Genomic DNA, 24,532 nt, shown 5'->3' with positions numbered 1-24,532 from the left:
TTAAGTAGAATATTAGAAACATCTCCCTCTTCCAGTAAGGGATCAGAAGAACTATATGTTCTACCTACATTTTTAATTCAGATAATCCATAATCGTAAATGTTTTTATTTTATTGTAAAATGCAAAGGACATAAAGAATAAAGAAAATTATCCCTGAGACCCATTTAAGGAAATTCACACCATAAAAGTCTGTTAAGTCTTTTTGTTTGGTCCATTCAAAAGTATGAAGTTTCTAGTGCAGTGTCACATTTCTGTCAGTGTTGCCTTGTTTAACCATGAAGATATATAGTTGCAACTAATTAGTTAAATTTGACAACGTTTTTTGTGTGTAAAAATTCAAATATTGGCTTTCTGATGATTTCTGAAGACAGTTCTAACTTCAAAGGAATACAAAAACTTCTAATGCTGTTTAATGCCATATGTTTTTAATCTCTTTTTTCTGACTTTTCACATCTGTTTCAGTTTTATTCAGCACCCACTACTATCAAAAACTGCCTAATTGCATAAAAGATATTTTGTTAAGGGCTTGTTTTTTTCCAAAATTTTCAAAGATATGTATGGTTATGTAAGTTTCTATTTAACCTATTCAAAACGTCAGATTTAATTTTTGCTCTCTTTGTTCCTTGAAGTGTTTATGTTTTGTTTGTATTCTTAAATATTAGCTGTTTCATTTTAACACTATGTTCTGGAGTGACTGTTTAATCAGCATGTCAATCAAAGGGGGAATTGTGTTGGTTTTCTTGGCTTCCCTCCTGCTCCATATTAATAAAATACCCTTTTTGGCATTTTCTTTAAAAACAGTTTTTTGGTATTCTCTTTTTTTTTGGTACTTCCAATTTTTGAATAAATTGAAAAACAAAAACAAATCTCCCCCTGAGTTTGAATAAATGGCTTGCCCCCCCCCTCTATATTTTTGTGAATTGATGCCACTGTGCTTACACAAGGAATGACAATATTCCATTTTTAGTCAAACTTGTATGTGCTCTATGAGCATGCAGCTGGATATGCTCTGTTCAAAGTTCGTGAGTTTGAAGAGGCTGGTGCATTCCTTCCCCAAGTGGAACAGTCAGTTACTGATTTGTCCAGATTCAACAGTGTAGTGAAACTTATGGGTTTTAGCCCTTTCAAATCAGCTGCACATGCATTGGAAAATATGAATGCTGTCTCAGAAGGTAGGGTTATTTGATCATTAGATAAAGGAAAAAAAAATGTTGAAAATTGAAATGCTCATGTTGGTGCTGCACAATATGTTTTTACATTCTAAGACTTTGACAAGGCTTTTGATTCAGATAAATTATTAGAACCAAGACAAATTTTAATATTGACTTTTTTTTAAAGAGAAGAGAGCGTATAGGACCAGGGCAGGTATGAAAAAAGTTCCAAAGCTGCCAGTAGCATAATTCAACAGAATTCCGAAAGCTGCCAAATCTCTCAACAAATTTCACTAGGCCATGGAAACTGCCAAGTAGCATTGCTACTAAGCTACCCCACTTTTTCCACAGCAGGACCAGGGTATTTCTTTTTTGAAGAGGCAGATGGGGGCTAAACTTGAAAACAAGCATTCTAATTCACTATTTTGTATAGAGCAACTGATTTGTCCATATTCAAAGGTGTAAAGAAACTTGTGGACCTTAATCCCTTAGTCCCTTCACTCTGCTGCATATCCTTGCAAAGAATGTGGTTCAGTTTATGTAAAAAAAAGTAGCTACAGAAACTGTTGAATCAATGAATAAATTTTTTTTTCGAATTTCTCCTCTAAAAATATGCTTTGACTTTCAAGTATGCCTAATGTTCTAGATGTTCAAGTTTAGCATATTACTCAAACATAAGGTTGCTGTTTAATATAATGCCAAGAAAGAAAATATATTGAGAAGCCAGTCCATGAATTATTCCATTATCAGCAACATTAGGATTAAAATGGCATATGTTGAGATTGTGGAATATTTTCTAATTTTGCCAGGTGATGTTAGCACCTTTTTGTACACACCTAGCTAAACTGCTACATGCAGTAAAACCTTGATGTACTAGTGTAATGCTTTTTTCTGTAGACTCAATTCATGTGTATTGGAAGATATACCATTTTTTTTGTAATAGCATAGAATGGAAATGGTATTCAATCCCATTTTTTTAAATGGTAATTTGTAGTAACAAAAAACTGATAATATTAATATGCAGATTAATGGAAGCTATCATTTTTGGCTTAATTATTGATAATAATAAAAAGTTAAGCTAGAGTTTTTTCCAGTAAACTCCCACTGAAATTCCAATGTTTAAAATTAAATCTTTATGCATGAACCTGAGTAATAATGATTTAAAAAAGTCATACTCTGCTTTCTAATCTAGAATTGTCGATAGTTCATATTCCCAATTCTGATTTTTTTTTTTTGTTTTTTTTTTACTATTATTAATATAATTTTTTTTTTATTTGGGCAGACAGTATGGACTATTTATGACTGGATGATTATCTGGGCAGAGTTTATGGGACTTCCAACTCTTTAAATCTATTGACAGGGTTCATGTTTAGATGGAATAAATTTTATTCTACTCCTCCTGTGTAATGCCAATCATTCTGAAATGAGCAAGCATATTCGAACAAAGGAGGTATAAATCTTTAAAGAGTGAGAAGGGGGCGCCTAGTTTATCAAGAAGCTTAAGGAGGAAAACAAAATCGTTAGCTTTGAGAATGATGCTGTTAGTATGGATATTTCACTTTATATTAGGAGATAGTGCAATGCCTAGGTAAGTTCAAGAAGAAACAGAAGTAATAAAAAGGCATAATGATTTGAGAAAACGCTTTGGTTCTGTATTTAATTTACAGCAATTGACTTGTCCATAAGTCTGAGGAATCAGATGATTGTCATTGAGGATGCTTATATGGATCCTCCGTTGAGGATGCAACACTAAAGATCCTCCAATGGAACACACGCTCACTATCAAAAGAGAAGCTAGACCAGCTGTTTATGCATATCATAGGCAGCGCGCTAGCACCGCCTAAGTAAAGAACGATGTGGGCACAATGTGTTTTTGGTTTTTTCTCCATACCCAGGCACTTCGCATTGAAGGAGCTGTTGTAGAAACTTCGAAAAGGACTTATTCGATTGGAAATTGGAAAGGCTAGTGCCCTTTTTAATAGTCGAAAGTGATTTAAGGGCAACTAATCCCCCTTCCACTCCCACCCTCCCACGCCCACCCTCCCATTTCTGCTCTTAAAGTTTAACCAAATCAAAATAGCGTAAGGGTACCCAAGCTATCAAAGAAAGTAATTTTTTTGCGAATGGTGTCAAGTTTTCCATTTGAGGTCAACCATACGAGGTATGAAACTAAATTAAACAGTACTATTTGTGTCCAGGTTTTTAAAAGGGTGTATGTTGTTAAAAATTGCTGAAAATTTTTCTCCAGCATACATATAGCAGGCCAAACTATAAAGTGTTAAAAAACGAAAAGAATTAAAGTATTATTTTCTTTTTTTCTGAAAAGACTATGTCAATATAAAACGAACAGAAATTAATTTAAAAAAAAACTTTTTCCACAAAATAAGTTTTTCAAAGAAAAGTAAAGCACTCCTTTAAACAAAAAATGAGCAAAAATAAAATGAAGTAATCTACCAAGCGTAAAACTGCCCCAAATCAGCATCGACAAATAAATGAAACCCAAAACGAACAGAAATTACAATAATTAACCAAGTCAAACTCAAAACGAGCAGAAATTAACATAAGTTGGTCTCAAAACCCCTATTCCTTCCCAAGGCCAGAAAAAATTGGAGTGCTTTACTTTTCTTTGAAAAACTTATTTTGTGGAAAGTTTCTTAAATTAATCAAAGTAGAAGATACACATGTTATATATCTCCAGGAAACCCTTCTTGACCAAGAAAGTACATTATGGGTAGAAGGATATGAGCTCTACAGGAAAGAAAGATCATCAGGAAGGAAAGGAGGGGGTGTGGTTATTCTTGTAAGGAAAGATGTTAAACACAACTTCATAATACCAAAGGAATACCCTAACGAGGTTGATGTAGTTGGAGGAAAAATAAGTATTAAAGATAGAGGAACACTAACAATAGGCTCCTTTTACAATCCCAATGGTAACCAGGAAGCTAAGGAATACCTTACAGAAATTGCACCTAAGATGATTCATCAGAAAGTAATAATAGCAGGAGACTTCAATGCTCATAGCCCTACTTGGGGAGGAAAGAAAACCAACAAGGCAGGCCAATTTTTAGAAAACCTTTTAAATGAATCCCTAGAAATGTCAATAGCTACACCACATGGTATGAATACCTATTATGACTGCAAAACTAACCTTTTTTTCCACCATCGACCTACAACTAATGCCAAATAAACTATTTAGATACTCAGAAATAAGTACAGTCCCTCACCTACTAATAGACCACTATGCCATACTGGTAGAAATGTTTATGAAGAAGAAGAGCATACACCAAAATTTTTACAATAACATGCAGCAACATTTAAAATAAGCAACATTTTAAGAAATGTTGCCCCCCAGCAGCAACATTTTAAGAAATTTAAAATAAATTTCTTGTGAATTATTATCTCAATTAATCAGTAGTTGTACCGAACCAATCGTGCTCAAATCCTCCCTCAGGGCCATACTGTGGTGTTTCTTTTGTGGATGGTGAAAATTTCCCCTCAGTAGAGTGCAGAAGGTCTGTTATCATTGTAATATCTTTTCTTGTTTTAGTTTAAAGCTTATTCCAATAGACAATGCTTAGAAGTCCTCCAAAAAAATGTGCCCCCAGATTCCACCCCAAATACCAGTGAAATTGATACCTATCTTGGCTGGTCAAGCTCACTGCATCTAAATGGAACCCAAAACAATCCCCAACAAAAATAGTAGTTTATAATGTTCCCCCAGAAATACCCATTCAGGAGTTAAAAGAAGGGCTCTCAGATAGGGCTGTAAACAAAATCCCAGTTGAAAATGTTACCCAACTTGGTAAACCTAACTCTAATGGCTTAAAAACAAGCAGATCCTTCTTATTTACACTGAAGGAAAATATTAACATCCCAGAAAAGTTATTCCTATTTGGGCAAATGAAATCACACAAGGAATAGAAACCAAAGCCAATCCAGCGTCAAAAGTGCTTCAAGCCGGAGTACACAACAAACAAATGCATTGAGTGTCTCAGGATGTATAGCGATTATAAACCAATCCATCCCAAAGAGTTGGCCAATTGCAGTAACACTTAGCTTATGTGTATCAATTGCAAAGGCCTACAGGAATCTACACGCAAATTATCATGCCCTGCAGATAAGAAAAGATCATTAACACCAAATAGCAACAGAGAAGGCCATTCCATACACCTTTGCAGCAATGGAAGCAAATGCTGCCCAACAATACCAAATAAAGCCCGTAATGAAACCAAACAAAACCCCCAAGTCAAACGCCCCCAATGTATCAAGTACCCCGTATAAAACACCATCCTCTAAGCCCCCTAGCTCACATCCCTAACAGAAGGAATCACCAAGTAAACAAGCCTCCTTGTCTTGTGAGATGTGGTCCGCCTGCCCCCCCCCCCCCTCCCAAGAAGAAACAAACCAGAAACACTGCCAGGAATTTTTCCCTTAACTGACAAACAGGATGCACAACCAAACATGCAATTCCCAAATATATGCTTATTCATTCTAAACTGTAATGCAGTTCAGGCCATGAACATACATCAACTACAGAAAACAAAAATCATTGCAGAATTGGCCAAAATCTACATCCTTGATGATATGCTCATTCAAGCAAAAAAAGATCTTGCTTTACTTTTAACAAAGCTGAACACTGATACACAGTCATATGAAAAATAAATCAACAAGACAACACATATCAATACTCCAGTGGAACGTAAGATCACTCACAGAAAATAAGCTAAATGAACTAATATCTTTTATGAATAATAATTCCATTAATATTGCTTGCCTCCAGGAAACTCATTTAACCCAAAATCAACAAATTAAGTCTCTGGGATACACTATCCCGTGAAAGGATAGATCATCAGAGAGAAAAGGAGGTGGTGTAGCTTTAATAGTTAAAAATAATATAAAATTCTGTGGCATCAATTTTCCGGATTTTGCAAATTATGTTTATGCAATAGGTATCAGTGTTTTGCTGAATAATACAAAAACCTACATAATAAGCTTTTATAACCCTAATGGCCAAACTACAGATGCCATGGATTTCTTGAAATATACAAATAATTCTAATATGTTAAAAAATATCATTATTTGTGGAGATCTCAATGCCCACAGCCTTTTGTGGGGGAATAAACCAGCAAATAAAGCTGGTAAATTGATTGAGCATATGACTTCAAATAATACTGAATTAGCTGTTGCTACCCCTCCAAACCTGAATACATATTTCAACCCCAAAAGTGGCAGATTCTCCACAATTGATCTACAAATTGTGTCATTAAACATTTTGAATAAAGTTTATATAAATAAAATTGATAGTCTATGTACTGACCACTTTGCTATAGTTTGCTCCCTAAATGAACCTGCTGAAACTCTATCACATACCTCCAAATATATCAACACTAAAGCAAATTGGTCTATGTTCCAAAATAAGCTAAATGATGAAATTACAAGTTTCACCCAAAATTCATGCATTTCAAACACAACAGTTGACACACATCCTGAAGTCTTGGCATCTTTACTAATAAATACAGCTAATCATACTATCCCCAGGACAACACCCGAGAAAACCTTCCCTAATCACATTCCTAAAGCATGGTGGAGAAATTAGTGCTCACATAAATTGAGAACAAAAAAGGCAGCTAGGAGAGCATTCATAAAAAAAACCATCACCTACTGCGTATTTAAAAAAATTACAAGCAGAATCTAATCTAAAAAGGACTATAATAGATGCTAAATATAACTACCGGAATAATTTTGCAAATAATCTCTTCAGAGAAACACAAGAGCCAATTATACACAAATTCATAAGCCATATCTGTGGGAAAAAGACTTCTCCCAACCCACTCCTGTATGAGCTTATACATAATAATACTCATTATGATAATGATAATGAAAAAGCTAAGCTATTTGCCACTCTTTTTGTTAATAAACTAACATCAAATAATCGAAGCAAAATGTCCCCAATTCCTATGAACTCAAGTTACCAACCACGCCCAGGATCCGAGTATATAACTAGTCCATTTTCAATCCAGGAAACGAATAATGAAAAACATCATGTTAGAACTAAAACTAGACGCAGCTATGACAGTATGCAGCCTATATGGATAAAGAAACTCACCCTTTCATGCAAACAGGAACTGATAAAGTGTTATAGTCACGGTTTGGCATCTTCTATGTCCCCCAGTATATGGAAATGTTCGTCCCTTCTACCAATCCTAAAGAAAAATAAACCCGAAGATAACCCTGAGTCCTATAGGCCCATAATGATTACTCCTGTGATGGGGAAAATAATGGAGAAAATGATCTATTACCGACTCCTCTGGTTTGTTGAAAAAAAAATAATATGATCCCTCACACTCAAACTCGATTCAGGAAACACCACTCCTCAACAGATGCTTTCATTTTGCTAACAAATGCAATAAATGAATCATTCTCAAAAAATAATATCCTAGTTGCAACTTTCCTAGATTTTGAAGGGGCATATGACGATTTGAACCACCAAATTCTTTTAAACAAACTTGCAAACCTTGGACTTCCCCCCACGCTAGTATCTTTTATAAAATCCTTTATAGAAGTGCGAAGTTTCATTGTTTGTGTTGGTTCAGCCTCTTCACCCCAAAAGACAATAACCAAAGGCCTACCTCAGGGAGCAGTCCTCAGTTGCCTCCTCTTTGCCCTATATCTCTGGGACATGAACCTCCCCCACACGAATCTACAATATGCTGACGATCTGGTGCTATGGTCATCTGGCAACACCTTCGAGATAGCACAGTCAAATCTGCAAAAGTCACTTCCAATTGGAAAAATTCTCAAAACGATCAGATTTATTCATTACACCTAGCAAGTCCAAAATAATTCAGTTCCTTTAAATGCGAACCATAAGATTGTAAGACCAACTCCAAATTGAACAAACCATTTAATAAACAACCCTAATCATTACCTTGGTCTCATGCTTGACCAAAAACTCAATTTCCACCTCCACACTTCTTTTCACGCCCTGGGGCTGTGTGGAGACAACCTTACTCGATCTTCATAAATTACACACTCGACCCCACCATGACATCGGGCTCATCATACATTGTGTATGTGCAAAGGTAGGGAGGCAAAAAATTTAAAAAATACAAAAGTATATAATACACGACATATTTGGTTTTAAAAAACCCACAAGTATCAAGTTTCTGCTTATGGAGAGTGAATTAACAACAAAAAGGGTGAGACGTAGCTTTCTCTTGATAAAACGTCTTACAAAAATTGAATCAAATAGCTCACACACTCTACATAATTGGTTAGGAACTCCAGCCATGTATAGAGGCATTGCAGATGAATATGCCAATATTCAGAAGAAGTTCCCCGTACCGGCAAAGTCTATTGCACCTACTTTCCCCCAATCCCCTCCATGGAATGGGTCAATTCCCATAATAAATACTGATTTCTCAAAGTGAAATAAAGATTTAACCCTCATTGCTTTTGTCCAGAAAAAATTTGCTGAATTTAATACAATTACCTATAAAACCACTTCCAAATCATGTTCGATGTGGAAAAAATGAATGAGGACGTCGCATCTAGTGCTATCCGTCCTCATCTGAAAATAGCACTGGGAGAGAGTTTATATAATAGCGTATTTATAATGTCTGCTGAGTTAAATGTCAAATTCATGGCTTTAGAACATCTTAAGGAAAATAAACCTTTGATTGCAAATTCAAATAATATTATTGTATATTCCGACTCTTTATCAAGCCTTGAGTTGCTGGCCTCAGCTCCTCAATATAAGTTGGACATTGACACTTATCATTGTCTCAGTATTATAGATAATCTTGCTTCAAGTGGCATAAGAACTTATTTTCAGCACATTCCCAGCCACTCTGGTATAAGTGGAAATCATCAGGTTGATGAAATAGCAAAAAATGCTATAAATATTGACCAGCCAAGTGGGAGACCAATCACCATTAGAGATATTTACCGATGGAGAATATCAGTTATTATGTTCAATAAGAAAACTTCTACTCTTTCCCCCTTTCCCAATAAATACTTTTCTAAAATTTATCGTAGAATTTATTTTGGTACAAATGAACTACATTTTCTTGCATTCTCGTATCAGTTTCCTAATTCAATTGCTTCAGTTCTCCTGTCCCCTCTTCGCAGGTATTGTATTAGGAATAATGAAACAATTGACCACTGCCTATTTGAATGTAATTAATTAAAAAAAACTTTCCGAAAAATAAGTTTTTCAAAGAAAAGTAAAGGCCATTTTAAACTTAAGCTCAGGAGATACAAATACGTATTAAATTTCAAACTCAAAACGACCATAAATTACTATTAAAGAATAAATGAAACCCAAAACGAACAGAAATTCAATAAACAATCATAGCAAAAAACATACAACAAGTAATAATATAAATTAATAAATAGATCTTAAAGCGAGTAATGTTTAGATTGAATATGAAAATCAAGCTTAAAACGAAAACAAATATTTTGCTATTAAAGTATAAATGAAACTTAAAAAGAACAGAAATTAAATAAACAATCAATGCGAACAAACATACAATATATATTAATATAAATGAATAAATAAATCTTAAAACGAGTGAAACTTAAACTGAATATGCAAATCAAGTTTGAATCGAATAAAAATAACTACAAACAAGAGTTTGGGTATCTTCTCACTGCAGAAGCTTGAGACCTACTGCGTCATTGCCATTATAATGAAAAAAATTTTTTTATTAATTAAGATTTTAGGGAATAAATATCAAAATATTTATATCAAGTTGAAAATACTAGTTTTTTTTTCAGTTAACTCATTTGAATTTGTTTTTCAGTTAAGTACAAATTATATTCTGGCTTTTAGAAAGCATAGGGGTTTTGAACCCTACTCATATTAATTTATGCTCGTTTTGGGTTTGACTCTAATATTTATTTTAATTTTTGTTCGTTTTGGGTTTCATTTATTTATTGATACTGATTTGGGGTAGTTATATGCTTGGTAGATTATATGATAGTCCTGACGCCAGGTGTTGAAAATGTGAACCATACCACGACGGAATGGGGCTGCTACGAGAATTAGCCTACCCTCCACCCCCTAAATTGACCATGCGGATTGAAAAATACCAATGGCACTTGCTTGGGAGTGGTGGAACACTCCGAAACTTGACATTTTGTTATATTTTGGTGTTTCATGCAAGAAAATGCACGTTCCACAAAGTTTGAGGTGCAGTTTTCCGCTCAAATAGAAATGCCTAGAAGCCATAGAATGTTTTCATAACAAACCAACACGATTAGTTAGAAAAAATGGCAGAATTAAAAAAAATGGCAAAACTATATGAGTCTTGAACAGTCTTGGAAAGTATAAACAAAATCAAATTTAATATTAGATATATAATGATATTAATTGTTGAAAGATCCATCAGTTCAAGATTTTTTTTTCACTGTAATTTTATTTTCATTTTCAATGCTGTAAGAACTGGAAAATAATAAATTTATAATATACGAGTAATTCGTTTTCAGTGAAGCACCAATAACGCAGAAGGCTTTAGGTTTTTACAGTTAGAGAAGGGGGCAGTATCCAAATTTTGTTTGTAGTGAAATTATATTTGTCTTGACTAATCTTGAAAAGAACTATTAAATTAAACTGAATGTTTGATGCATAATGATATTAATTGATGAAAGCTTATTATTTCAGAATTTTACTGTAGTTGAAACACTTATTTTAATTTTTAAGTACAATAGAAAACATTTGTAATATAATTCGTTTTTAATGCGCCGCCAATAACGCGGATGGATTTAGGCTTTTGCATTGAAGCAATAACCAAACTCATATTTGTAGTTATTCTTATTCGATCCAAACTGGCTTTGTATAGTCAATTTAAGTTTCACTCGTTTTAAGATTTAGTTATTCATTTACATTAATATATACTATATGTTTGTTCGAATTGATTGTTATTTAATTTCTGTTCGTTTTAAGTTTCATTTATACTTTAATATCAAAATATTTGTTTTCGTTTTAAGCTTGATTTTCATATTCAATCTAAGCATTACTCACTTTATGATCTATTTATTCATTTATATTATTACTTGTTGTATGTTTTTTGCTATGATTGTTTATTTAATTTCTGTTCGTTTTGGGTTTCATTTATTCTTTAGTAGTAATTTCTGGTCGTTTTGAGCTTGAATTTTAACAAGTATTTGTATCTCCTGAGCTTAAGTTTAAAATGGCCTTTACTTTTCTTTGAAAAACTTATTTTTCGGAAAGTTTTTTTTAATTAATTTTTGTTCGTTATTGATTGCAAAAAATTTTAAGTTTTTGTGGCATGGGGGGAATGCTTACTGTCCGATAATTCTTGACTTTAAAAAACGGATCTAGAAATTTCGGTTTAAATCGAATGAGGCTTTTTTCAAAGTCTGTACGATTACCTCTTTGATAAAAACCTTATATATGAACAATAAACAGCTTGCATAACTTGTGGACAGCGATTGACAACAATGAATGGATTGGAAAATAGCCCCAATAAGGGGGTTTAGACTATTTCAATTGCTGACACAAAGGGATCACGACTGTTTTGAATTGACCTTAATAGTATTTTGTGTGCCAAGGCAATTTTTCATATATCTCAGAGTATGTATTTTAACCTTATAATTGGATAATTATAATAGATTTCCTATGTGTTCTTCCCATACAAAACCCCTTCCCATAAGTTATAAACCCTCTTTAATAAGTTATGCCCCAGGGCATAACTTACAACGCCCACCCCCGGGCCCTGGTAGGGCTGTGTCGACACCGGAGTTTTTGTTATCAGAACTTTGAACTATTTTAACAAAATGTCTATCTCAAAATTTTTATGCTTTTAGGGCGTGTAGGAGGGGGGGGGCTATTTACCCTCCAAACTCTTTTGACTCTTAAAAAGTGAACAAGAACTTTCAGTTTTCAGTCAAATGAGACATCTCCTAAGTTTATACAAGCATCCCTTCCATAAGAAATAATGGGAAGGATTCGGAGAATCCTTAAATTACAACTCTTGCCCTGAGGGCTGTGGGGGATTTGTCATCCTCAAAGACATAATTTCCAGAATTTAAAACTACGTTTAATAAAATGGCTGTCTAAAATTTTGATTGGATGAGTTTGGGGAAAAGGTGGGCGTGAGAGGGGGGTTAGTTGCCCTCAAATCACTTTTTACTATTGAAAACGGCACTATCCCTTTGAATTTCCAATTGAATGAGCCTTTTTTAAAGTTTCTACGACAACGCCTTCCATAAAGACCTTATATGCCCCAGGTCATATCTTAAAAACTTTGCCCTGAAGGTTGTGGGGGAGTGTCCTCCTCAAAAACGTATTTTCTATCTGGAAATCAACTACGCTGAACAAAATGGCTATCTCAAAAATTTTGATTGGATGTGTTTGGGGAAATGATGGGCGTCGGGGGGGGGGGCTAGTTGCACTCCAATCACTTTTGACTATTAAAAAGGGCACTAGCCCTTTAATTTCCAATTGAATGAGCCTGTTTTGAAGTTTCTACGACAAAGCCTTCTATAAAAACCTTATATACCCCCAGTGCATAACTTAAAACCCTTGCTCTGAGGGTTGTGGGGAGTGTCCTCGTCAAAAACATATTTTCTATCTGGAAATCAACTACGCTGAACAAAATGGCTATCTCAAAATTTTGATTGGATGTGTTTAGGGAAATGATGGGTGTGGGGGGGAGGGGGGGTTGGCTACTTACACTCTAATCACTTTTGACTATTAAAAAGGGCACTAGCCCTTTAATTTCCAATCGAATGAGCCTGTTTTGAGGTTTCTACGTCAACACCTTCTATATAAACCTTATATGCCCCCAGGGCATAACTTAAAACCCTTGCCCTGAGGGTTGTGGGAGAGTTTCCTCCTCAAAAACATATTTTCTATCTGGAAATCAACTATGCTGAACAAAATGGGTATCTCAAAATTTTGATTGGATGTGTTTGGGGGTCTGATGGGCGTGGGGGGGGGGGGCTAGTTGCCCTCAAATCACTTTCGACTATTAAAAAGGGCACTAGCCCTTTAATTTCCAATCGACTGTGCTTGTTATGAAGTTTCTCCGACAACGCCTTCTACAAAAACCTTATCTGTCCCCAGGGCATAACTTAAAACACTGGCCCTGTGGGTTATAGGGGATTTTCGTCCTTAAAAATATAGTCTCTATCTGGGAATCAACTACGCTGAACAAAATGGCTATCTGAAAATTTTTTTTGGATGTTTTTGGGGAAATGATGGGCGTCGGGGGGGGGGGGGAGCTTGTTGCACTCCAATCACTTTCGACTATTAAAAACCGCACTAGCCCTTTAATTTTCAATCGAATGAGCCTGTTTTGAAGTTTGTACGACAACGCCTTCTATAAAAACCTTATATGCCCCCAGGGCATAATTTAAAACCCTTGCCCTGAGGGTTGTGGGGGAGTGTCCTCCTCAAAAATATATTTTCTATCTGGAAATCCACTACGCTGAACAAAATGGCTATCTCAAAATTTTGATTGGATGTGTTTGGAGAAATGATCGGTGTGGAGGGGGGGAGGGGGGCTAGTTATACTCCAATCACTTTTGACTATTAAAAAGGGCACTAGCCCTTTAATTTCCAATTGAATGAGCCTGTTCTGAAGTTTCTACGACAACGCCTTCTATAAAAAACCTCATATGCCCCCAGGGCATAACTTAAAACCCTTACCCTGAGGGTTGTGGGAGAGTATCCTCCTCAAAAATATATTTTCTATCTGGAAATCAACTACGCTGAACAAAATGGCTATCTCAAAATTTTGATTGGATGTGTTTGGGGGAATGATGGGCGTGGGGGGGGGGGCTAGTTGCCCTCCAATCACTTTCGACTATTAAAAAGGGCACTAGCCCTTTGAATTTCCAATCGAATGAGCCTGTTTTTAAGTTTCTACGACAACGCCTTCAATAAAAACCTTATATGCCCCCAGGGCATAACTTAAAACCCTTGCCCTGAGGGTTGTGAGGGAGTATTCTCCTCAAAATATATTTTCTATCAGGAAATCAACTGCGCTGAACAAAATGGCTATCTCAAAATTTTGATTGAATGTATTTGGGGGAATGATGGACGTGGGGGGGGGGCTAGTTGCCTTCCGATCATTTTCGTCTATTAAAAAGGGCACTAGCCCTTTAATTTCCAATCGAATGAGCCTGTTTTGAAGTTTCTACGACAACGCCTTCTTTAAAAAACCTTATATGTCCCCAGGGCATAACTTATAACCCTTGCCCTGAAGGTTGTGGCGGAGTTTCCACCTCAAAAATATATTTTATATCTGGAAATAAACTACGCTGAACAAAATGGCTATCTGAAAATTTTGATTGGATGTGTTTGGGGGAATGATAGGCGTGGGGGGGGGGGGAGGGGGCTAGTTACAAACCAATCACTTTCGACTATTTAAAAGGGCACTAGATCTTTAATTTCCAATCGAATGAGCCTGTTTTGAAGTTTATACTACAACGCCTTCTATAAAAACCTTATATGCCCCAAGGGCATAACTTAAAACCCTTGCCCTGAGGGTTGTTGGGGAGTATCCTCCTCAAAAGTATATTTTCTATCTGGAAATCAACCTTTGAATTTCCAATCGAATGAGCCTTTTTGAAGTTTCTACGACAACACCTTCTATAAAAAAACCTTATATGCCCCAAGGGCATATCTTAAAACCCTTGCCCTGGAGGTTCTAGGGGAGTGTCCTCGTCAAAAACGTATATTCTATCTGGAAATCAACTACGCTGAACAAAATGGCTATCTCAAAATTTTGATTGGATGCGTTTGGGGGAATAATGGGCGTGGGGGGCTAGTTGCCCTACAATCACTTTCGACTATTGAAAAGGGCACTAGCTTTTTGAATTTCCAATCTAATGAGCCTTTATTGAAGTTTCTAAGACAACGCCTTCTATAATAACCTTATATGCCCCCGGGGTATAACTTAAAACCCTTGCCCTGAGGGTTTTTGGGGGAGTATCATCCTCAAAAGTATATTTTCTATCTGGAAATCACCTACGCTGATCAAAATGGTTATCTCAAAATTTTCATTGGATGTGTTTGGAGAAATGATGGGCGTGGGGGGGGGGTGAGCTAGTTACCCTACAAACATTTTTGACTATTAAAAAGGGACCTAGCCCTTTAATTTCTAAATGAATGAGCCTGTTTTGAAGTTTCTACGACTGGGCCTTCTAAAAACAACATATATACCCCCAGGCCATAACATAAAACCCTTGCCCTTACGGTAGTGGGGGAGTGTCCTTCTAAAAAATATATTTTCTATTTGGAAATCAACTACGCTGAACAATATGGCTATCTCAAAAGTATGATTGCAGGTTTTTTGGGGAATCATGGGCGTGGGGGGGGGCTAGTTGCCCTCAAATCACTTTCGACTATTAAAAAGGGCAGTATCTTTTTGAATTTTCAATCGAATGAGCCTTTTTTGAAGTTTCTAGGACCACGCCTTCTATAAAAACCTTATATGCCCCCAGGGTATAACTTAAAACCCTTGTCATGAGGGTTGGGGTGGAACGTCCTCCTTAAAAACATATTTTCTGTTTAGAAATCAACTACGCAGAAGAAAATACCTGTCTCAAAATTTTTTATGGATGTTTTTGGCGGAATGGTGGGTGTGGGGGGGCTAGTTAACCTCAGATCACTTTTGGCTATAAGAAAGGGCACTAGAACTCTCAATTTCCAATTGAATGAGCCCCCTTTGAAGCTTCTACGACGAACCCTTCCATATGAAGTGCCTCTGAAAAAAAAAATAATAATAATAAAACATTGGAGCCGTCTGGCCTTTACTATAGGCAACGCTACAGCGTTGCCTCTGATATGCTGACGTCTGCACAGCATTCCTTGCATTGTAAACTGTTAAAGTGCTTCAAACACCACAAAATCTCACTAACAGCCAAGAGCCTAGCTGACTATACCTGCACACAGAGCAGAGAAATTGATATCTATCATCTTATATTTGAACTCCTTGAGTCGAAAGATCTACTGAAAGATATCTGAGAATATCTAATAAATAAGAGACAACCAAGCCAGTAGCTCTGTAGCCCACAGAGTGAAGCAAAAGGAAAAGGGCTAAATAGCATCAACTGAAAAGCCCACCTGTTGTGAAATAGAAGAAGAAGAAGAAGAAGAAATATTCAAAGATTGGGATACATTGTCAACCCAACTCAGAAAGAAGAGGGGCCAATGATCTGATTTTCAGGACGCATGCCTCGATTGACTACAGTTGATTGATTGATGGTTGCCCATTACGTTTTGGTAACAGGTTTCTATGGCTTCTGTGTCATCATACATTTCCATCCAATTGTTAGTAAGGTTGCTAAATAATTCGAATCACAAAATAGGAGGGGGCCTTGGAGAGAATTCTTCCCAACTGATTGATTGTGATTGACATGACAAGTGTTTTTTGTAGATTGACAGGAATTTGAATCCCAGAGATATAGAGGGATGCAGCAAAAATTAATTTGTATAAATCTGGGGAGAGGGGGGGGGGATTTTGCTGTTGTTTTCATTTTTTCAATGAAAATCTTCCAAAAAGGCCATTTTTTCTGTAAAAATTCAATGGTCATTTTTAAAATCTAGTATGGGAGCAGATGCCACCCCTGCTCAATTGGCGCTGCTGAATACCACCATCTTTTTTCAAGTGGGTCATCTGGGGAAACCACCATCTTTTTTCAAGTGGGTCATTTGGGACATAGCTTAATAAACAGGAAATAATTTGACAAAACGATGGCCCCAGTTTGTGGAACTGTGCTTCTGTTACATCTGCAGCATTTATTTGGTTGATTTCCAATACCTTTTCAAGATTCTTTCTAGTTGAAGCTGTCATTTATGGCTGTATAAAAGCATGTCTATATCACACTATCCTATCCATATAATTATCCACATTGATTAAGAGAAAGAGGTACCCTTTGCCCATTATCAAATGAAAACAATTTTAAAGTCTTAGCTCCCCCCAAAAGTGTCTTGTTTGCCTTCTCCCTTCAATTGACTAATTTTTGTAGTTGCTTTTGCAGATACCTTAACATTACTCAGTCGTAGGAAAGAAAGTATCACTTACTAATTTGAATAGTCAGTATATAGCACAAGCAAAAAAAAAGCAATGTTGTATTTATTGTTTACATATATCCACATTGATCCAGAGAGTGGAATTCTCTTCATTATAGCATTGGTAAAACATAATATTTTAAAAATCTTAACCTCCCCACCTACCTCTGTAAAAAATTAATACATATGCCTTTGCAACTACTGTAATTGTTTTGTTCAGTAGTAAAAACGATACACTATTAGAATATAGAATGGAGAACTTAATAATAGAAAATAGTAGAACTTAAACTATTAGTAAGTATGTGGTACAAGTACATAAAAAAAATAATGAACTATCAATCAAACATTTCTCACTAAACCTAAGAATATTAATAACAAACCAACAGGAATAATTAGCAAACGTAATCATATAATCAAAGCATTACATATATATATATATATATATATATATATATATATATATATATATATATATATATATATATATATATATATATATATATATATATATATAACATATATATTATAAGTATAATGATAAATAGTTATTGACACTAGAGAGTGATGAATTAGGATTAAAGTAATGGACACTTCTTACTCAAATCTTGAACACTTCGAAATCTTTGAACACTTGTCCAAATTGATTCCGTTGCTGCGATTCCGTCCACCAATTTTTCGTGGCTACTTTTAAGTTCCCATATAATGGATGAATAAACAGTTTGTGTTATTTTCTCAAGGGCATCTTGTGAGAGTTTGACCTTACCGAGCTCCGTCGCTATATTTTGCTTAACAAGATCACTAATTGAGTCATTAGCCTGCGAAATTTCCGTTCTTAGTTCAGAAATCTCAAGCCGTAGTTCCTTCTCAATTCCAAGGCTAGCAGCAGTTTCCATGTAACAGTTTGGATTTTTATTCAGGTCAGCCATTACTTTTTGATGGATGCATGTTTACTGGCACTGCATGCCTGTTTATTAGTTTCAAAGTCCATCATATTTTCAGTCGTAAACATATTCAATTAACAAATTCGGTATTAAGGCCGCCATCATTTTGTTATGAAAAGTATCCATCTATGTTTATTGTTTCTATAAGCAACTCATTGTTTTCTCTGGAGTCTAGATTTTATATTTGTAGATTTATTTGTAGGATTTTCATGCTGAATTTCTGAAAAGCTTTGTTCAAATAACCAGCTGTTAAAAGTGAAAACTGACGTGTATCTAAAAGCAAAATTAGGAATCCTTAATGTAGTTTCTGCAGGAAATATGTAAGGTTAGTAACCTTGGTTGTTATGCTTAATTTAATAGGAAAGTTTTCACTGATATACCTGTCAGCTAGAGTTATAATACAGTATATCTCTCAGTTTATTATTTTTCCTCTCATGTCTGTACTTTCCATAGCCATTATGTTTATATTCTTTAATAATAATAGATGATTAATAATAATCACAGTTTTAATTAATAAATATTGTGCTATAGGAAACTAGTCAAACGGGTATCTGTCAATAGAGAATTGGATTGCAAACCATGGTTTGGCATTGCGTTTATAATATTTAGACTATTGGTTTTTGGGGTTTGGGGGGGGTAAGGTACCTAGGTTAGATTAGGTTACGTATTTAATATATGCTATGCTTTATCCCCCCCCTAATGTGCAAATATATAGCCCCAATTTGTTTTCATCATATTTTATTTCATTAGCATTATCCAATTCTCGCGTGGGTACCAGCTGATGCATAAGTACCTAAATATTTAATCATATAATTATAGGTGTCCTGACAGACGATCTCCGCTTGTTTCTTGAGACAAATTTACCAAAGGATGATGTAGTCCTTGGTGTTATTGAGCCTAAGCTTGGTGCAGCAATTAATGAAATGGTGAACATCAATTGCCAGCACACAGGGGTTGTCCCAGAAGTCGTAAGAGGTATTAGGTGTCATTTTGCTTCTATGATCAAAGGATTTACTCCACAATCAGCTTCTGTTGCTCAGCTTGGTCTGGGCCATAGTTATTCACGTGCTAAAGTGAAGTTTAATGTCCACAGGGCAGACAATATGATTATACAGTCAATTGCCCTATTAGATCAACTGGATAAAGATATCAACACATTTGCCATGAGGATTAGGTAAGTTCGTGTATGAATTATATTTGTTTTATAATTAGGGTGCTATTGAGCTTTGGGGTAATCATCTCTCTCTCTCTCTCTCTCTCTCTCTCTCTCTCTCTCTCTCTCTCTCTCTCTCTCTCTCTCTCTCTCTCTCTCTCTCTCTCTCTCTCTCTCTCTCTCTCTCTTGCGCTTTCTAAATAAATAGGTTTTATTTGGAAGTCTTGACATCATTCCTTTGGAACATCAATTGAAAAAGTTCTAAAATGTCAATCAGTTTCGTCCTGTAAATCAAGGTTGCACATAGTGGGAGGGGGGCAACATTCGTTCAAACTACCCCAAGGAAAATCCTTTGACAGTCCCTATTCTTTCTAAAGATTGAATCTGTGTGTTTCTTTCCTGTGTATAGTGCTCAATAGGGAACCATAATTGTTGAGTTTATTTTTGAACCCTTTTTAATTTATTGACAATATTAAATCTTGCTTATGATATAGAATATACATAAAAAAAAGTTAATGGTTTAAGGATTCAGCTAAAATTGTTATGGACCCTCGGAGCTTTTTATACGGCAAGGGACAATAAATTCAAAAATAAAAAAAGTGCAATTTCAGCCAACTTTCCATGTTTCTGGACAGAGTCGTTCCCTCCCTCATTCTGTGTAGAGGTATTTTAAGAATGGAAAAGTATTATTTTTTTATTTCATTTAAATTTTGGGATTGAGATCTTAGATGGCTGCATTTAGTGTAAATTGGTTGTTCTAAATTCCGACTTCATAGGATTGTACAGTTAAAGCATCATACCAGTTTACAGGGGTTTTAGACTATCAGGGCTACTTTTAAAAGGGAAAGGGAATATAGATTGGTTGAAAGTGATGATGCTCATCTCATTGTGAGATACATGAGTTTCAGAAAATTTTGAGAAAGCCAGGTTGAACTGAATGAAAGTCAATAGTGTGATAGCACTTTCTGAAATATCAGCCTCGCCTCTCTCTTTGTAGGCAGGGTTGTTAATTTTCTCTTTCTTTCCCTAATTTTTCATTTTTCAGGAGTTTGCTAGGTGGTCTTAGATGAAAAGTCCAAGCAGACTATAGATTTTTTTATGGTTTACAATGCTCGTTTGGGTGTATTTCTTTTACTGAGATTAGGAGTATGTCGTTAATGAAATTTGTAAACAAAACGTTTATATTTTTTACTTTTTTTTTCTTGAAGCTTTCTTTTTCCAGGAAGAATTCTTTGGCAACCCCGATCTCTTAGAAACATTGGACATTTCAGAAATGTTTTCACTGTTTACACTTTGTTAAACTTTTACTAAGTTATTTTTTATATACCATTGCATTTTAATTGTTTAAAAAAGGTATTGAAATTCTATAGTATAAGAAGTATGGAAATTCCAGCAGAGACAAGGAGGCAATCGTTTCTGTGTCTAATAATTGTTTAGGATGTGCTAAATATATTATATAATAAATAGCTGTTTTGCAACGGTAATTATGCATTAAATAAGGCACCGTTCATTACCTATTTGAAATTGTAGATTTTTTCTTTAATATAATAATTTTGTTTCTGTTTTGATTAGCTGTGTGATTTTGTAAATCAACAAAGCTATTGTTTTGTTTTTAATACCTTATAAATGTTACGTTGTTCTTCCTCTTTTTATGCAATGTCTGTTTCTGTTGTCCTTGCAAAATAAATGTGGGTAAAATTTTTTATGCAAGGTCTGTTTCTGTTGTCCTTGCAAAATAAATATGGGTAAAAATTTTTATGCAAGGTCTGTTTCTGTTGTCATTGCAAAATAAATGTGGGTAAAAATTTACTAGTGAATTTTCTCCTTTGAGCTAACAGGAAATTGTTACTAACAATTGGGATGGTGGAAACAGGCCTTAAGTCAATTGCGAAACCTGTTTTTAATTTTATTATTTGATTTTTCATTCTTAACTCTTTTTTTAACTATCCTGCGTTCAATGTAGGTCATTGCAGTAATCTATTGAACCCCGGGTGAGTAAAATATACTTATAGGTAATATGAAACATCATTAGTCTTCGCCTCACTTGATCCTTATTTCAACACAACATAACCATGTTCTTTTTTATGTATCAAACAGGAAGCAAGAGAATGCTTTTAGGTTAAGTCACCAGCTATTTAGTCATCAACTCATAAGCTATTTGTGTTCAAATAAAGAAAAAGTCAGACTATTTTTGTTTTTTTGTGTAGTCTGGTCAGATTATTCAGTATAAGAAATGTAATAGTGGAAAGAAAATAACTTAAACAAGCGTATAAAAACTAGGAAAATTCTATAGAATATTAAACGAGACATCTGGATTTAACTAATTAAGGATGACTTTGAAGTGTAAAAATTAATCATGGATCAATCATCCTGAAGGCTTTAATTTTAATGCTGTAGTCATACTATCGCCGCGTAAAAAACAGGGCTATGGAGTCGGAGTTCTAGTAAATTTTTGATGCATGGAGTTGGAGTGGGTATATTGAAAATGTCTGGATCTGGTTATAAGATATAAAATCTAGTTAAATGGAGCCTTGAAACAGGGCTGTAGAGACATTGGTTATAACTTATAACCGACTCCTCAGTCCTGGTAAAAAAAAAAGTCCCACAGTCCTGGTTAAAGTATCAAGGGCATCAAAATAAAAATATTATGTTAGTTCTCTGGATTTAGGTCTATTCGTTCATTAAAGCCGGGGTTTTCGTAGATTTTACTTTTGTTTGTTTCATAATTTAGAAGTTTTTAAGACAGTAGCACATTTTCGTTAGCATTGTTACATCGAACTGTGAAAATAAATAGGTAAAACTAATTGGTTAAACTTGACAGCGCTTTTAGAGGGAAAACAGGTAAGATTTTGGAACGTTTTATGGTCCATCGAAACGAGTTCTTTGTTTATACTATTTTTGTCCATAACCTAGTTAAAAGGATTTCAGGTGTGTTTTTTTTAGGTCATTTTATGAGGCAAAACCGTCTTTACATATTTTATTTGACATAATATGAATGACAAAGCTTAAGAAGTTAGTCAGTTATTCTCCAGAGATATTAAACCCATTTTTTAGAATATGTTAGAATGTTTTTATATCCATTTGTTAGTATCGATTCAGAAGCGTGATTTTTTCTTTAGTTGCATAAAGAACACCCATTAATAAAACCGATTCAATTTTGAACAGCCGAGAACTATCTCACACGCTAAGGGGGAAGGGGTAGAACCAGCCACACCTAACTTAAAACAGCAAGAAAAAACAGATATTTGTCAGTTTTTGTTGTACAGTCGTAATTTTGGGATTTTATTTCTAGTATTTTCTATGCTTCTCGTTTTCGTTACAGGGAATGGTATTCGTATCATTTTCCGGAGCTTGTGAAAATAGTTCCCGATAATTATGCCTACGCTCGATGTGCTCAAATGATTGGTGATAGGAAACAACTAACAGCAGAGAAAGTACCTGAATTAGAAGAGTTCCTTATGGATTCTAGCAGAGCAGTGGCTATTGTTGACGCAGCTAAAATGTCTATGGGTATTTTTTTTAATTCTTGCTTTTATATATTTTCTCCTAAGCTTGATATACTGTACAAAGTCCCTTTTTTCTTATGAAAAATAATAATAAATTGTGTCCACTTCGCTCTTTACTTAGGCAGCGCCATTGCGCAGTCTATGATTAATTAAAATCACTATCAATTAATAAATGAGACCAAAACGAGAAAGAGCACAACATCACTTGCGCAAGTAGTCTTAGTAGTAGTAGCCGCGAAAGTTTCAACTTAATACTCTTAGCTGCTCCTAAGATATTGTAGATATACAATATAGTGTCTTGAGATTTTGCCCAACATTCCCTGAACTCTTTTGATAAACAGGATGCAGGTAGTGTCTTGAGATTTTCCTCAACATTCCCTGGAGTTTCACCTTAATACAATTGGCCTTTTCGGACAAGCTTGGGATGAAACATTCACCCTTTCCCAATTATAAAAACTTTATGTAAACAATGGGCAAATTGTATAATTTACATCTGCTGCCTTGGGCTGGGGGATGCCTACATAAAATTATAAAATTTTGATCTTTTTTCTTGGGGGGGGGGGGGGGACAAGGGGTCTGGTTGCCCTCCACTCACTTTTGGATTCCTGGAAAGGGTACTTGAACTTTCAATCTCCAATGGAATGTCCCCCCCCCCCGAAATGTCCATGACAACTTCTTCCATTCGAAATTACCTGGGGAAAGAAAAAACAGTACATAGAGCTCACTTTGCTCTTTACTTAGGCAGTGTTATAGCACTACCATGATCGTTAGGATGTGTGTTTGTGTGTGTTACCCTATAAGATTCTATGTTAATTAGGCAGACGTCTGCTGGCTCACGTGCATGAATTTCAGGGGGAGAGGGGTATCAGGCAATTCTGGACAACGAAACTTACAAGTTATATGAAAAACTTAGAGTGTTATACTACTAATACTAACAATTAACTGCAGTACCAAGTCGCCTAAGGCCAACACAGCTACGCACACTCCTCTTGCATCCCAATCTATTTAAAACCTCCCTCTTTACACCCTCTATGAAGTTCCAACTTCCCTTAAATATTTTCTTCCGACCTCACATGTTATGGGGGATACATTTTGGGATTGGTTGGGGTGGGTAAGAACTGTGGCCTCTCCTTCCGTTTACTTGTATGGTAGTGAAAGACGTCAAAATGGCTGGTCTAGAGAAAAAAAACTTGTACTCTGTCTGAAGCCCCCTTCAGCCCCGACTTTTGATGTTATAGTTACTTTTTTCCTCGGTGCTTTCAGAAATGAGTGTTGTTGCACAAGAGCGAAGTGATAAAAAGTAACAGTTAAAATAACAGAAAACAGTAAAAAGAAAGCTAGAAAGAGCAAATATAAAGAATTACATTAGGCTGGAGGATGGGGTGTGCGTAGCTGTGTTGGCCTCGGGCTGCTTTGTGCTGCTGTTAGGTGTTAGTAGTAGTAGTAAGCTTTAAACCTACTGAATGAAGGAGGCATTACTAGTCATGGACAAAAACAAGTTTTAAATTAAAAATTAGAATTTAAAAAAGCTTTGCTTACGAAATAATTACCGATTACGCAATTGGAAGATTATCAAATGAAATATGAAAGCTTAAAATGAAAAATAAACTGCATTTGATTTGACCATAGTAATAATTGTTCATAGTTAGCAGTGAGAGTATTTCTGAATCTATTGATGTTTGAATTTCGTCATAAATCTGGGGAGTGAAGCTCCTTTTCTTTCTTGATATATTGAT

General features: G+C 35.3%; 1 protein-coding gene across 1 annotated transcript in view; it reads left to right on the top strand.

The window, feature by feature from the left end:
- The window catches only part of Nop56 (Nop56 ribonucleoprotein), an 82,152-nt gene that overhangs the window by 29,651 nt on the left and 27,969 nt on the right, over window positions 1-24,532 (top strand). Inside the window, exons 2-4 of the mRNA XM_089088515.1 lie at window positions 968-1,172; window positions 18,957-19,311; window positions 22,613-22,800. Coding sequence (XP_088944641.1) covers window positions 968-1,172; window positions 18,957-19,311; window positions 22,613-22,800 — 748 coding nt within the window. The remainder of the gene's footprint in view (window positions 1-967; window positions 1,173-18,956; window positions 19,312-22,612; window positions 22,801-24,532) is intronic.

Source organism: Artemia sp. Qi Xiang Cuo, chromosome 4 (assembly GCF_049724085.1).
Source record: "Artemia sp. Qi Xiang Cuo chromosome 4, ASM4972408v1, whole genome shotgun sequence".
NCBI lineage: Eukaryota > Metazoa > Arthropoda > Branchiopoda > Anostraca > Artemiidae > Artemia > Artemia sp. Qi Xiang Cuo.
Note: the sequence above shows the minus strand (reverse complement) of the source record. Positions and strands in the feature narration are given on the sequence as shown.